Source organism: Hyla sarda, chromosome 3 (genome assembly GCF_029499605.1).
Source record: "Hyla sarda isolate aHylSar1 chromosome 3, aHylSar1.hap1, whole genome shotgun sequence".
NCBI lineage: Eukaryota > Metazoa > Chordata > Amphibia > Anura > Hylidae > Hyla > Hyla sarda.
Window position 1 is genome coordinate 351,848,008 of NC_079191.1, and position 15,104 is coordinate 351,863,111.

At 45.8% G+C, this 15,104-nt stretch overlaps 1 protein-coding gene across 3 annotated transcripts in view; it reads right to left on the reverse strand.

Moving 5' to 3' along the window:
* ATL2 (atlastin GTPase 2) overlaps positions 1-14,514 on the reverse strand; it is a 64,806-nt gene extending 50,292 nt beyond the window's left edge. For 2 of the 3 annotated variants that reach the window (XM_056567565.1, XM_056567563.1), the window contains exon 1: positions 14,253-14,513. In XM_056567565.1, coding sequence (XP_056423540.1) covers positions 14,253-14,334 — 82 coding nt within the window. In that variant the 5' untranslated portion in view covers positions 14,335-14,513. Of the gene's footprint in view, positions 1-14,252 lie in introns of all 3 variants that reach the window. The other variant, XM_056567564.1, reaches the window with a different exon arrangement.
* Between the last annotated feature and the right edge of the window lie 590 nt (positions 14,515-15,104).

A 15,104-nucleotide genomic window follows, 5' to 3' on the forward strand; every position in this document is an offset into this window, starting at 1 on the left:
CCCCCACCTGCAGTGGTCTTCAACCTGCGGACCTCCAGAGGTTTCAAAACTACAACTTCCAGCAAGCCCGGGCAGCCATCGGCTGTCCGGGCTTGCTGGGAGTTGTAGTTTTGAAACCTCCGGAGGTCCGCAGGTTGAAGACCACTGCGGCCTTCGACATCATCCAGCCCCCTCTCACCCCCCCTTTAGTTCTGTACAGTACTCACCTCCGCTCGGCGCTGGTCCGGTCCTGCAGGACTGTCCGGTGAGGAGGTGGTCCGGTGGGATAGTGGTTCCGGGCTGCTATCTTCACCGGGGAGGCCTCTTCTAAGCGCTTCGGGCCCGGCCCCAGAATAGTCACGTTGCCTTGACAACGACGCAGAGGTACGTTCATTGCCAACGTACTTCTGCGTCATTGTCAAGGCAACGCCTCTATTCCGGGCCGGAAGCGGGGAGAAGAGGCGCCCCCGGTGAAGATAGCAGCCCGGAACCACTATCCCACCGGACCACCTCCTCTCCGGACAGCCCTGCAGCACCAGACCAGCGCCGAGCGGAGGCGAGTACTGTACAGAACTAAAGGGGGTGAGAGGGGGCTGGATGATGTCGAAGGCCGCAGTGGTCTTCAACCTGCGGACCTCCGGAGGTTTCAAAACTACAACTCCCAGCAAGCCCGGACAGCTGATGGCTGCCCGGGCTTGCTGGGAGTTGTAGTTTTGAAACCTCTGGAGGTCCGCAGGTTGAAGACCACTGAGGGCGGATGATGACAAGAGGATGATGAAGGGGGGGTGTGGGATGATGACAAGAGGATGATGAAGGGGGGGTGTGGGATGATGACAAGAGGATGATGAAGGGGGGGTGTGGGGATGATGAAGGGGGGTGTGGGGATGATGAAGGGGGGGTGTGGGATGATGACAAGAGGATGATGAAGGGGGGGTGTGGGATGATGACAAGAGGATGATGAAGGGGGGTGTGGGGATGATGAAGGGGGGTGTGGGGATGATGACAAGGGGATGATGAAGGGGTGTGTGGGATGATTACAAGGGGATGATGAAGGAGGGGGGGGATGTGTGGGATGATGACAAGGGGATGATGACAGGTGATGATGAGGGTCTGGATGATGACAGGCGGTGATGATGATGATGAGGATGTTAATGATGGGTCTGGATGATGACAGGGGGGGGGGGGAATGATGTATTTCCCACCCTAGGCTTATACTCGAGTCAATAACTTTTCCTGGGATTTTGGGTTGAAATTAGGGGTCTCGGCTTATACTCGGGTCAGCTTATACTCGAGTATATACGGTATCTAACCTTCATGTTGCAATAAAAATGCAGGGGTACAAACATCTCAGAGACAGCCGGTGTGAACCCACCCAGCCTTTTGGATGTGTGCCACATGAATCATATATTGCACCAAATAGACTGTACTCACAGGACATGTCAGTGCAGCTTCCAAGATGAACACATCATAGCATCCAGGTAAGTGTTGTCCTGGATTCCTTACATTTACTATACACTATGTCACTTGGATGACTGTAACACCAGGTGAATCCTTCAGTGTACAGACTATCTGCAGCACAAAGCATTGTGTCGCTTCAGTCTCTTCTCCTGTTATGACAGTAATCCCATCATTCAGAACACTAGCAACAGGAACATTTCCACAAAGTCTTTATACCAGCAAACTGGGTTCAGTCTTGTAGATTCTTGACTGAAGTAACAGGGAAGGGAAAGGGAATCTGTCAGAAATCAAATGGAAACGGGAGAAAAAAAGGGTTCCCCTGACCCAATAATAAATAAAAATAAAATTCTGGATAGCAGTATCCCTGCCATACATCCGAATGACCAGTAAAAACAAGTGTGTATTTTGTTTTTTCTTAAACCTACGGAGAGACTACATACACATCCCGTTGCTCTCAATACAAGAATTGCTATATGTCCAAGTCCGCAGTTGACTAGGAAATTCCTGGGCGACAGATTCCGTTTAAATGTCCATAATGCAGATGAGAAAGTAAAATCAACTGGTGCCAGAAAGTTAAACAGATTTAACAAATTACTTCTATTAAAAAAAATCTTAATCCTTCCAGTACTTCTCAGCTGCTGTATGCTCCAGAGGAAGTTGTGTAATTATTTCCAGTATGACCACAGTGCTCTCTGCTGACACCTCTGTCCATATCAGGAGAGGTCTGCCTGACACAGACAGAGGAGACTGGAAAGAACTACCCAACTTCCTCTGGAGCATACAGCAGCTGATAAGTACTGGAAGGATTAAGATTTTTAAACAGAAGTAATTTACAAATCTGTATAACTTTCTGAGACCAGTTGATTTAAACACTTGTTTTTCCCCCTCCAGGAGTACCCCCTTAATGCAAAGAAAGGCCAAACTGGTACAAGGACAGGTTTAAAAATAAAAAAAACTAAGAACTATTTCCACCATGATGTAGATCAGCCACAACGCTATATGGAGGATGTCAACTTCCCTCATATGTGATACTCCAATTTTCCTCCAACAAAAATGGGATTACTTGGGCGCTGAGCGCCCAAGTAATCTCATTTTTGTTGGAGGAAAATTTGGAGTATGGCATTGTTGATGGGAATGCTGCAGAGGGTCTAACAATACTAACATATGTTCTTTCCAAAGATCTGCACAACCACCCAGGGTAAGCGTTGGCTGAACCATAACGGTATTGCACCATGAAGCGCTTGTAGTGACCTCCCTCATATAGCTGTATACATTATGGTGAAAACTGATTCTTAACCTGCCCTTTTACCAGTGAATATTGCCTCTTTTCTGTAATTTTCAGCATTTTTTTTCTGTGATGCCAAGAAAGGAGCTGAAATGACAAAAAAAATAGAAACTAAAAACTCATGAAATCTGGAACTATCCAAAGCAAGGGGGTAATGGCACGAAATGTCAGCAGAAGCATTCAGAGTATCATTCACAGGACCTGAGAATATCGGTATAACGCCGAGCACCAGCTATCTAAGACTTTTCCTAAGGAAACCATTCACCACATGTGTTTTCATAGCAGACGACACAGGAAATTCCTGCCCGTGAGCAGAGAATAGGGAAAAACAGCAGTAAAGTAACAAGTCTAGATCATGCTTACTAAGAGGAACTAGAACTACAAGGAGAAAAGAGATTTACTCTGCAAAAAGTTAGTAATGGAAAGACAATCCCTTTAATTCACTAACTGGCCAATCTAAGGGTAACTGTGGGGAACCCGATTTCTTCCGCGGCCGTCACTTTCAGCTCCTAATGTCGTCGGGTGAAGTCAATTCTTGACCAATAAGGAGACATTTTTTTTTGTCTTGAAAAGTGCTAAATTATCACGTGGTACCCGTCATTTGCAATAATCTTAGATATGTTATAAATTAGTCCATATCAAGTAACTTCATAATGTATTTCATTATTAAATGTTCTTTATATATGTTAAATTAAAAAAAATACCTTTATAAGTTTTGCCACTAGTGGTCCTTATTCAGTCCTGTCCCCATTCCGTTCCCCTGGCAGGATTGGCCTGCTGGAGACAAAAATTCCAAAACGTGGGCGCGACCTCCTCAGCTCTCTGCCTGACAATCTAGCAGACGGGAGAGGGTGGAAGGATTCTCCAGCTGAGCATGGGGTGATGTAACGCCTGCTGGGGAACGCCCCTTTCGCAACTCACAGACCGTGAGCAATGAAAAAAGGAAAAGGGTAAAAACAGCACCACAATACAATAAATGCAGAGGGGGGAGTGTCATCATGGGGGGGGGAATACTAAGAGCAAGTGACAGGTACTTTCTAACCAATTAATAAAGAGTTTCAACCTGGAAACAAGTTTAGTTTTGAGTTTTAAAGAGAAAAAAAATAAATAAATAAAAAATTATATATATATTTATATATATATATATATATAATAAATCTCCCCTCATGGATCTTAGACGGTGCATGTCCTAGGATGGCTGCATTGCAGATCAAACATTAAACCTTTCCCCTGTAAGTATAGAAAACTATAGTCCATTCACCAGTGCCCTGACTTGGCACTGCACCCACTATTTGCCCCATGTGTATTTATGTACAGTCTCTTTCAGACAACCCTTCTGGCTGTGAATCAGTATGAAGAAATTTCTCTGGAAGGAGGCAGTACCCAGTCTATTGCCTAACTAGAAAAATGTACCCTTCCTAAAAGTGTGCGAACCATAGAAACACTACTACGGCTGATGTACCAGACCTTACAAGGATTTTTGGAAAGTGCAAAAAAGTTTAGTGAGATTAAAGATAAACATCAGCACAAAACCCATTCACAAAGGGTGCTCCTCTGTGACCAGCAGTCACTGCTTAGGGTGTCATCTGAACTCGCATTATTAGAAAAAAAATGGCGCTCAATCCAATGATCACAGAGTCTGCCGGAATGGGAACCTAACTGACTGGCTTATAGATGGGTGGACAATAACGGATGCAAACGGATATAAACTGATTAAAAAAAAAGTCCCCGTCATGTCAATTGGATTTTTTTTTTTTACAAACAGTTTTTAATTCGTTTACAGCCTGCAAGAACGGAACCGAAACGGGGATAAAAAAAAAAGGGGGACAGACGGCCGTGTGAACGCAGCCTAATAATAAAACAATTACTTGGCTGGACTTGTTTGTTTACTGCTACACACGGTTTACAGGACACTTTGGGGCAGTGTCTCCGGAAATATCCTCAAAAAAAGGTATTCTGATGTATACCATGGCATGTCCAATATATATTACAGACCAAAAAGAGTCCACAATGTTTGGTCTATGGACCTACTGTGGTATATGTCTAGACGGGCAACATTGCCCCAAAATGTAATGTGATTGGGGACTAAAACAACAACTTCATTCAGATATAAGTTCCCCTATATAAGACCTACAGTAGGATGCTACATGACCTAGATGCCACTATTCTTAAACCCTAGTTGTCCAGTAGTCCTTCCTATACTACCCTTCACAGATCATACAAAGCACATGCTTCCTTCATTTCAAGGAATACCCACCACATAATACTTTTCTGAGTATTTTAAATATACCAGAATAAACGCCAAGTCAATTCGGAGCGCATCACAATCTTTTCATTGTGTTTTGCTGTGTACAGAGAATATAATTGCCATGTGAACATACCCTCAATGGGAGAGATTTATCATTAGTTGTCTATTGTAGACATAGATCTACCCCTTTACACTGCTTGTCTAATTTACACTCTTGCTCAAGATTTACTAAAGTTGTACACTCCTGATAAATTTTGTGCAAATATAGAAACGCGCCCCCCCCTCGCTCTACCGTACACACTTCACAGAGCTGTGGCATTTTCCCGCGGTACACTGCTCACATAGCTAGAAGTGCCGGAGCAGCAGTGTGCGCCGAACAAAACTCTGGACAATAGTAAAATCATAAATATTTATAACGTACACAGAGGGGGAGATTCTCAAAGAATTTTGCACCAAAAATAAATTAATTAGATTTTGGCGCAAAAAGTATAAACCACATTTTCAAAGAGATTTGTGCCACGGTTTACACTGTTCACGTCAGTTTTGTAAAAGTGGGCGTGTCCACGTATATTGTCTGCTTTACATTATATTTTCGAAGGGGTTAGAGTTCAGTTTACATCAAAAATTTCACACCAGCTTTTTAATAGTGTAGAAATCACAGAAATGGTTGTAGTTTTATTGTTTTGTTTTCTTCTCATTTTAGATACGTGAAAGCGGATTCGGCAGATTGTGATGATGAACAGCATTTTTTAAATGTCAATAAAAGGGTTAACAAGGGCTGGGGGGGTGTTTAAATAAAACTTTTTTTAATGTGTTTTTTTTATAATTGAATTTTCAGGCTTAGTAGTGGAAGCCGACTTGTAGACAGAATACATTAGTAAGCCAGGGCTTAGCGATAGCACCAAAATCAGATACCGCTAACCCCTAATTATTGCTCCCCGGTACCCACCGCCACAGGGGTGCCAGGAAGATCCGCTACCAACAGGCCCGGAGCATCACAAATGGCGCTCCTGGCCCTAGGCGGTAACAGGCTGCGTTATTTAGGCTGGGGAGGGCCAGTAACAATGGTCCTCGCCCACCCTGGTAACGTCAGGCTGTTGCTGCTTGGCTGGTATCTGGCCGATACTGAAAATAGGGGGAACCCTATGAGTTTATTTATTAAAATAAAAAAAGCATAGGGTTCCCCCTATTTTCAGTATCAGCACGATACCAACCAAGCAGCAACAGCTTGATGTTACCAGGGTGGGTGAGGACCATTGTTACTGGCCCTCCCCAGCCTTAATAACACCTGCCTGTTACCGCCTAGGCCCAGGAGGCGCCATATTTGACGCTCCGGACCTGTTGGTAGCGGCTCTTCCCAGCACCCATGTGGCAGTGGGTACCGGGGTAATAACTAAAGGTTAGCGTTAGCTGATTTTGGGGCTAACACTAAGCGCTGGCATAGTAATGGATTTAGTCTATAAGACAGCTTTCACTACTAAACCTGAAAATTCAATTATAAAACACACAACACATTGAAACATTTTTTTTTATTTAAAAACAACCCCCCCCCCCCCCCAGCCCTCGATAGCCATTTTATTGAATTAAAAAAAAAAAAAAAAACACTGGTCATCGTCGCAGTCCACCGAATTTGCAGTCTTCTGCATTCAGGTATCTGAAATATGAAGAAAAGAAAAAACAAGAAATATGGGTTAGTACATTTTTTGTGCTCTCGCCTGGGGAGAGTGCACATAATGCAGCGTTTTCCTAAACAGGGAGCCTCCAATTGTTGCTAGCCTACAACTCCCATCATATGGGCTGTAGTTAAGCAACAGCTGGAGTCTCCATGTCTGGGAACACACTGCCAGAAAGGCTCTGTTCCCATTATGCAAAACGCATAATGAGAACAGAGTCAGGCCTGGACTGTATAGCTCGATCTGTCCCCCGATGGAGTAGTGGTAGTACCGCAGCGCTGAGGGATGGCATTTGCACATTCCCCGGCCGCGGGACTTTTAGGACTACTACTCCCATCATGGGCAGACTGTCCCATAATGGGAGTTATAGTCCAGGGGATGAGGTACAGGGTCATTTTACACCCTCTGCGATCTACATTTATTAACTGTAAAAGCCGGCGGCATATGCGACTACACTGCGCTGCCCGCCAACTCCTGTATACTGTATCAGATTTCATAATCCCCGCCTGGGAGACGGGGGCTCTGATTGATGAATAGCTATTCATCAATCAGAGCTCCTGTCTTCCGGTGGCGGGGATTATGAATTATGAGAGATGTGTACAGGAGCCGGCGGGCAGCGCAGTTGCATGTGTTGCCGGCTTTTACAGTTAATAAATGCGGATCGCAGCGGGTCTCTGGAGAATGACTGTGCAATCTGCACCTCAGCCCCTGGACTATAACTCCCATCATGGGACAGTCTGTCCATGATTAGAGTAGTTTTAGTACCGCAGCGCTAAAGGATGGCACTTTAACATCCCCCGGCTGCACCACTTTTAGGACTACTATTCACATCACAGACAGACTCCGTCCATGATGGGAGTTATAGTCCATGGGCTGAGATGCAGATCGCAGCAGGTCAGTCTCCAGAGACCCGATGCGATCCGCATTTACTAACTGTAAAAACCGACGGAACATGCGGCTACACTGCGCTGCCTGCCAGCTTCAGGCTCCTGTATACATCTCTCAATTCATAATCGCCGCCGATTAGGAGAGATGTATACAGGAGCCTAGAGCCGGCGGGCAGTGCAGTGTAGCCGCGTGTGCTGTCAGCTTATTAACTTAATAAATGCGGATCGCAGCAGGTCTCTGGAGAATGACCTGCTGCTATCTGCACCTTAGCCCCTGGACTACAACTCCCATCATGGACGGAGTCTGTCCATGATGGGAGCAGTAGTCCTAAAAGTCCCGCAGCCGGGGGATGTGCAAGTACCATCCCTCAGCACTGCGGTACTACAACTACTCCCATCATGGGACAGACTCTGCTCATGATGGGAGTTGTAGTCCAGGGGCTGAGGTGCAGATCACATTGGGTCATTCTTCAGAGACCTGCTGCGATCCGTATTTATTAACTGTAAAAGCCGTCGGAACATGCGACTACACTGCGCTGGCCGCCGGCTCCTGTAGACATCTTTCATAATTCATAATCCCCGCCAATGGGAGACAGGAGCTCTGATTGGTCAAGAGCTATCCACCAATCAGAACTCCCGTCTCCCGGGCGGGGATTATGAAATGTGATACAGGAGCAGGCGGGCAGCGCAGTGTAGTCACATGTGCTGCCGGCTTTTACAGTTAATAAATGCAGATCGCAGTGGGTCTCTGGAGAATGACACAGTGAGATCTGCACTCAACTCCTTGACTACAACTCCCATCATGGGAGTAGTAGTCATAACTGTCCCAAAATAGTTAATATACTTCTCAGATGCTTTAGAACACTTGTGTCCTCCGATGTGGTGTATATTTGCACAAGAAGTGTCCATTTGCGCGGTTTTTTTTAGCGCTAAAAAACAGAAAAAAAACGCAGTTATTCTACAGTAGAAAGTGCTCTATAGTAAACTTAACCGTAGACATGGCTATGAAGAATTCTATCAGATTTTGCACAAAAAATAAGATTAAAAAAAAAGACGCAAAAAACCCTCTAAAAAATATAAACAAAAAAATAATTATCTCTATATACACACACGCACACTGATGAATCCTCCCCCTCCCCTCCCCCCCATGTACCAACAAATATATATATATATATATATATATATATATATATATATATATATTATAATTTTTTTTCCCCTGAACATATTGTGAGCATACCAAATGTATAGTGCAACAGATCTATTATAAATAAAGACTTAGGGTAGGCTCACACATACCACATCCGCAGCATTTTAAACATTGCGGAGGCACGCCGAAGTACGATTGTAAACCTTACTGTACGTCAGATAGCCGCGTGTGTCTGATTATAGCAGATCTGTAGCACATTTCCTGCGGTGTGAAGTATGCAGGACATGTGACCTTTACCATATAGGAGTATACACCCCTCACAGAATTATCCCCTATCCAAAGGATTAGGGATAGGCTGACCAGTGGGCATCTGACTGCTGGGAACTCACCAGTCACAAGAATGGAGGAAAACTCAGCATGTTCTGACGTCCCAGAGAATGAATGGAGTATTGGCAGTGCACACGTAATAGGCTCCATTCACTTTAGGGACAGTTCTCCATTCTCCAGATTGGTCAGAGTCTCAGCAGATTATCTTCTTGTCCACCTATCTGACTAGAGGGTAACTTTGTGAGTTGGCAATACTCCTTAAAGGGGGTACTCCACAGGAAAACGTTTTTACTGGTGCCAGAAAATTAAACAGATTAGTAAATTACTCCTATTAAAAAGTCTTAATCCTTCCAGTACTTATCAGCTGCTGTAAACTACAGAGGAAGTTCTTTTCTTTTTGAATTTCCTTTCTGTCTGACCATCCATTTTAAGAACTGTCCAGAGTAGGAGCAAATCCCCATAGAAAACTTCTCCTGCTCTGGAGAGTTCCTAAAATGGACAGAGGTGTCAGCAGAGAGCACTGTGGTCAGACAGAAAGAAAATTCAAAGAGAAAAGAACTTCCTGTGGACCATAACATACTGGAAGGATTAAGCTTTTTTTTAATAGAAATAATTTACAAATCTGTAACTTTCTGGCACCAGTTGATTTAAAAAAAAAAAAAAAAAAAAGTGTAGCCCTGTGTGTCTGCTCGTAGCAATGGATTTCCCGCTGCTGATCTGCTACTGCTACAAGCAAACACAAAGGGCTATCCGGCCACAGCGGGGACCTCGCTCTAGTGACTGGCATCAGTGCATCCACGCTGCAAATGCGCTACGTGTGACCCTACCCTTACACTCAACCAAGAGTCAACTTTGCTTCTGCTTTGTTTCACAATTGCATAACTACAAGCCCCAGCATGCCCGGGAGCAGAAGTTTTTCAACAGTTGGAAGCACACTGGTATACAGTGGTCCGTCAGCATACGATGGGAATCCGTTCCAAATGGACCATTGTTTGTTGAAACCATCGTATGTTGAGGGATCCGTGCAATATAATGTATAGGACAGTGGTCTCCAACCTGCGGACCTCCAGATGTTGCAAAACTACAACACCCAGCATGCCTAGAAAGCCGATGGCTGTCTAGGGATGCTGGGAGTTGTAGTTTTGCAACATCTGGAGGTCTGCAGGTTGAAGACCACTGTTAGAGGAAGTTGTACTCACCTGTCCCCGCCGCTCCGGACCGTCACCGCTGCCTGGGATGTCGCCGCGTCCCCGGCGCTCCGGCAAGGCCTCTGCTTCCCCGGCATCCGCGCTCTCCCTCGCCGCCATCACATCGCTACACATGGCTCTCCTATTGGATGACGGGACGGCGTGCACAGCAACGTGATGACGACGATGGAGAGCGCCGAAGATGCAGGGGATCCCGAAGAGGACGCGCCGGAGCCCCGAGGACAGGCGAGTGATCATCACCGGAGCACACGGGGCACTGTAAACGTCTATCCGGTGGCAGCTGAAGCAGTCAGTGCTGTCTGATAGCCGTTTATGCGATGGCCCCGACTAAAGAAAGCATCGTATGTTGATGCTGCCTTCAACATGCGATGGCCTCAGAGTGATCGTATGTCGGGGCCATCGTAGGTCGAGGGGTCACTGTATTATATAACACCTTCACAACCCATACATCAAATTTATGAGCCAAACATGTAAACAAAACCTAATAAATAATAATAATAAAATAGGATGGTGAGGGGCACAAAGTTTACCAGTAATATTAACATTTATTAATAAGTTTCACAAACAAAGAAAATAGCAAAAAATAATAGTACTCTCGCCTACTATGGCGCAGTTTTAGTATCGCTTCATTATACTAGTACAGCACTTTCTGTGCACCCGTTTTCTTACCATACAGAAAAGTTTTGTCTATACGACAGTGGTCTCCAACCTGCGGGCGGACCCCCAGATGTTGCAAAACTACAACTCCCAGCATGCCCGGACAGCAAACAGCTGTTAGGGCATGCTGGGAGTTGTAGTTTTGCAACATCTGGAGGTCCGCAGATTGGAGACCACTGCTATACGACATTAAAGTTAGGGTGCATGCACACTACGTTTCTGCTATACGGTTTCAAGTTAAAAACCGTATAGAAAACTGTATGCATAGGGCTGGGCGGTATACCAGTTCATACCCAATACTGAAATTTTTGTGCTGTATGATATGAATTTTTCCCATACCGCAATACCGGTTGGGCCCCTCCCCCCGGCCGGCTTCTTACACGACAGTGTGCTTAGCCCATCACCAGCCGAGGTGGAACATCGCATCGGTGCGGCTGGTGATAGGCTGACAGCTCTCCGACATTCCCGTCCCCAGGAAGAGTGTAAGGCAGACGTAAGAACATGCGTTAGTTTATTTTGTTTACCTCTTGCAGCCTGGGCATAGGGATACAGAGTACAGTATAGAGTGCCAGCGCCGGGGCCGCAAAAAACAGGAGGATGAGGAGGGCAGCGCTTGCGGGTGATATGTGAGTATTTACCCCGATGGGGACAGCGCAGCGCTGGGCTGATAATTTGGGGGGGGGGGGGCGGAAATACCGTTACATACTGTGGAACCGCCATAAGTTACAAAAATACTGTGATACACATATTTGGTCAGACCGCCCAGCCCTATGTATGCATTGACTTCTGATCTGGTTTAGTCCGTTTAGCATCTTATACAGTTTTGTTCGTTTTTAACATGGGAGTCAATGGGAACCGTACAGAACCATATCGGAGTACAGTTCCACCCGGTTTTCACCATACGGTTATTGACTTTGCACAGTTTCTTTTCTTGGAATTTCAATCAAACAAGTGAAACTTTATTCAAAATGGAGTGAAAAGTTAAAAACACACTTTTTTCTTCTTAAACAGATGCAACCGGACATCATTTTTCAAACCGTATTTGGTTTTTTAACCGTATACGGGTTGAAGTTTGTACACACGTTTTGATACAGTTTAGTCCGGTTTTGAGGAAATTTTTTTTTTTTTTAAATCAAAAACCTGATATGGGACCTGCATTGCAAAAACGTGGTGTCCATGCACCCTTCGAATGATTTTCATACAGGGTAGAAGCAGCACTTCCTATTAGAAAGTTGCCATGGTCACCTTTTCCTGCACCACAATCCATTCCCAACCTCACAACACAAAGTGCACAACAAGTGTTCCCTCATTCTTCAGGAATGACTGCGCTCCTACAGACAGCAGCATATGGTGACACCGCTGACAACCCCGGGTCATGGGCAGGAGACTGCAGCTGTCACACAGTCCTCCTGCAGGGTGACACCACACAGCTCTGCGGAGTATACTGCCACCCCGCAGCAGAGGAGGTCTATACGTCATATAGATTATATAATAGCACATGTACAATAGACAAACAACACACGGTAGATTCTAAAAACTGGAGCAAAGGGTAAAGATTAGGAACCTAGGACTATGGCCAGGACCTCACTATACAGACAATAGAATGGATTACAACAGAGCCCCATCCGGTGATAAGCCAGGACTGGCAACTGCTTATCCCGCTCTACATATTGAAACATACATGCACACTCAGATCGGTGGAACATCCACGTAGTGGGTTATCAGAAAGCCAATGAGTAATGCTGGGTTCACACGTTTTTGCCATACTGTTTTCAATCAGTTTTTCTAAAGAAAACCGTATGGCAAAAAAAAAAACGGATGGAACTGTATGGGAAAAAGTAAACCGTATGTGTTTTTAAACTGTATACTGTTTTTAAAAGTGCATACAGTTCCGTCCGTTTTTTATTTTTTAAAACATGTTTTTGAAAATTCTGTCCATTTTTAATGGGAGGGGTCTTGGGCGGGGATTTTCCGATGCAAATGCGCTTGTGCAAAGAAAAAAAACGCATACGGTTTCGCCGTATGGAACCGTATACATGTGCGTTTCCCATTGACGTCCATGTTCAACAAAATAAAAAAAAGTTTGCGGTTGCAATATGGTTTTTAACCCAGAGTCAAAACCATTGAACACAGTTTGGAGTTCTGTTAAAAACCGTATTGCAAGCAAACCGTACGCAACCGTAGGCATCAGGGTGAATACGGTCTGCAATGCTTTGCCTAGGTATGCCGTTTCATACGTTTTTCACTAATGAAAACGTATGGGGGAACCGTAGTTGAAAAACGTGATGTGAACCCGGCCTATACCGTATGCATTTTTAAACAGTATACTGCACACAGTTCTGTCCGTTTTTATAAAAAAATAAAATATATGTTTTTGAAAATGTTGTCCATTTTTAATGGGAGGGGTGTTGGGTGGGGACTTTAGGATGCAAATGCGCATGTGCAAAATAAAAACCGTATACGGTTTCCTGTATGGGACTGTATACATGTGCGTTTCCCATTGACGTGCATCTTTAAAAAAAATTAAATAAAAAAAACGTATGCGGTTGCAGTCCGGTTTTTAAACCAGAGACAAAATCTTGGCTCATGTGCAGCGCAAAAGTGGAGCAGTTGTCCATGGTTTGGACTGCTTCACTTGTCCTCGCCACCGGTTTTGATAAATCCGCTACCACAACCCCCCCCCCCCATGTTCTCTTCACTAAAAATGTATGGTTGTTAGGCAACTGTGTCCCTAGCAACCAGCCTGTCAGACATGACTCAGCTTGAAGTAGAAGGGTTCTGAGCTCATGCCAATCCTCTGAGCCCAGAACCCATGAGCTGAAGTATGGTGCCCAGTACTGGTGTGGTGCCAGGGCCCCAGGACACATACAAGGCGCCCTGACAGGAGGGTATAGAGCAGTGTTTCCCAACCAGGGGGCCTCCAGCTGTTGCAAAACTACAACTCCCAGCATGCCCGGACAGCCTCTGGCTGTCCGGGCATGCTGGGAGTTGTAGTTTTGCAACAGCTGGAGGCACCCTGGTATAGAGGAACACGTATACAATAGACTGTGCCATATGGTATAACAGACAGGGCACAGCGCATAGTACAGGGTGCCCGCCCGCCCGCCATGTAGGGTATAGGTGACAGTATGACAGGTGTGGAGGGCGCCGGTCACGTGGGTGGCCCCTTTAGCGCTCCCGCACATTGATAATACATAGCATACGCCGCGCGTCACATGAACCTACGAGCTCTCTTAACCCCTTCACGCCCGCGAAGGACGCCGAGTAACGTCAGAGCGGCGTACACCGTCCCGTGCCCCCCGTTCACAGCGCCGCCGCCGCTCTACCCCCGCCGCACCCACATCACCATCATCATCCTCCGCCAGAACGACCATTTTTACCTGGCTCGTCAACGTGATTCATTTCCCAGCGCCCGTTCGAATCGAGTCGATTCCGATTCCTCAGCGATCCTCTCTCCGCCATCTTGGCTCTTGGTTTTGAAATTAGCCCCGCCCGCCCTGCTTACGTCACGCCCAGTCTCCGCAGTCTGAGAGGTGCTCCTGGCTCTCTGGAGGACCCGCCCCCTCTTTGGGTTTGCGCATGCGCGGTAGGTCTGCGCTGACAGGGCTCATGATGCTGTTGGATACATATATCTATGTATATCGGTGTTTCCCAACCAGCCTCCCTCCAGCTGCTGCAAAACTACAACTCCCAGCATGCCCGGACAGCCAAAGGCTGTCCGGGCAAGCTGGGAGTTGTAGTTTTGCAACAGCTGGAGGCACCCTGGTTGGGAAACACTGATGTGTAAGCTGGTTCCAGCGCAGTCTACACTTAGCGCCACTTCTGTTGATGTTATAGATCAGTGGTCTTCAAACTGTGGCCCTCCAGATGTTGCTAAACTACAATTCCCAGCATGCCCGGACAGCCGTTGGCTGTCCGGGCATGCTGGGAGTTGTAGTCTTGCAACATCTGGGGGGCCACAGTTTGAAGACCGTTGTTATAGATGATGGAGAGCAGTGTGAGGACAGCCTTGTGTCACTGGCTGTGTGATTGCTGGAGGGTGATGTCCTTTCAAGGACACAGCCTGTCACTTGGGGAACATTCCGATCATCCTGTGACACTTATTGGCTGTATCGTGAGAGATAACCTGTGTCCCCGAATAGCAAAAAATAGATGTGTCTAAATCTCCTAAATTTAAAAAGCAATTCCCCAATTTTATGGCTTAAAGGGGTACTCCGGGATAGAAAAATGTA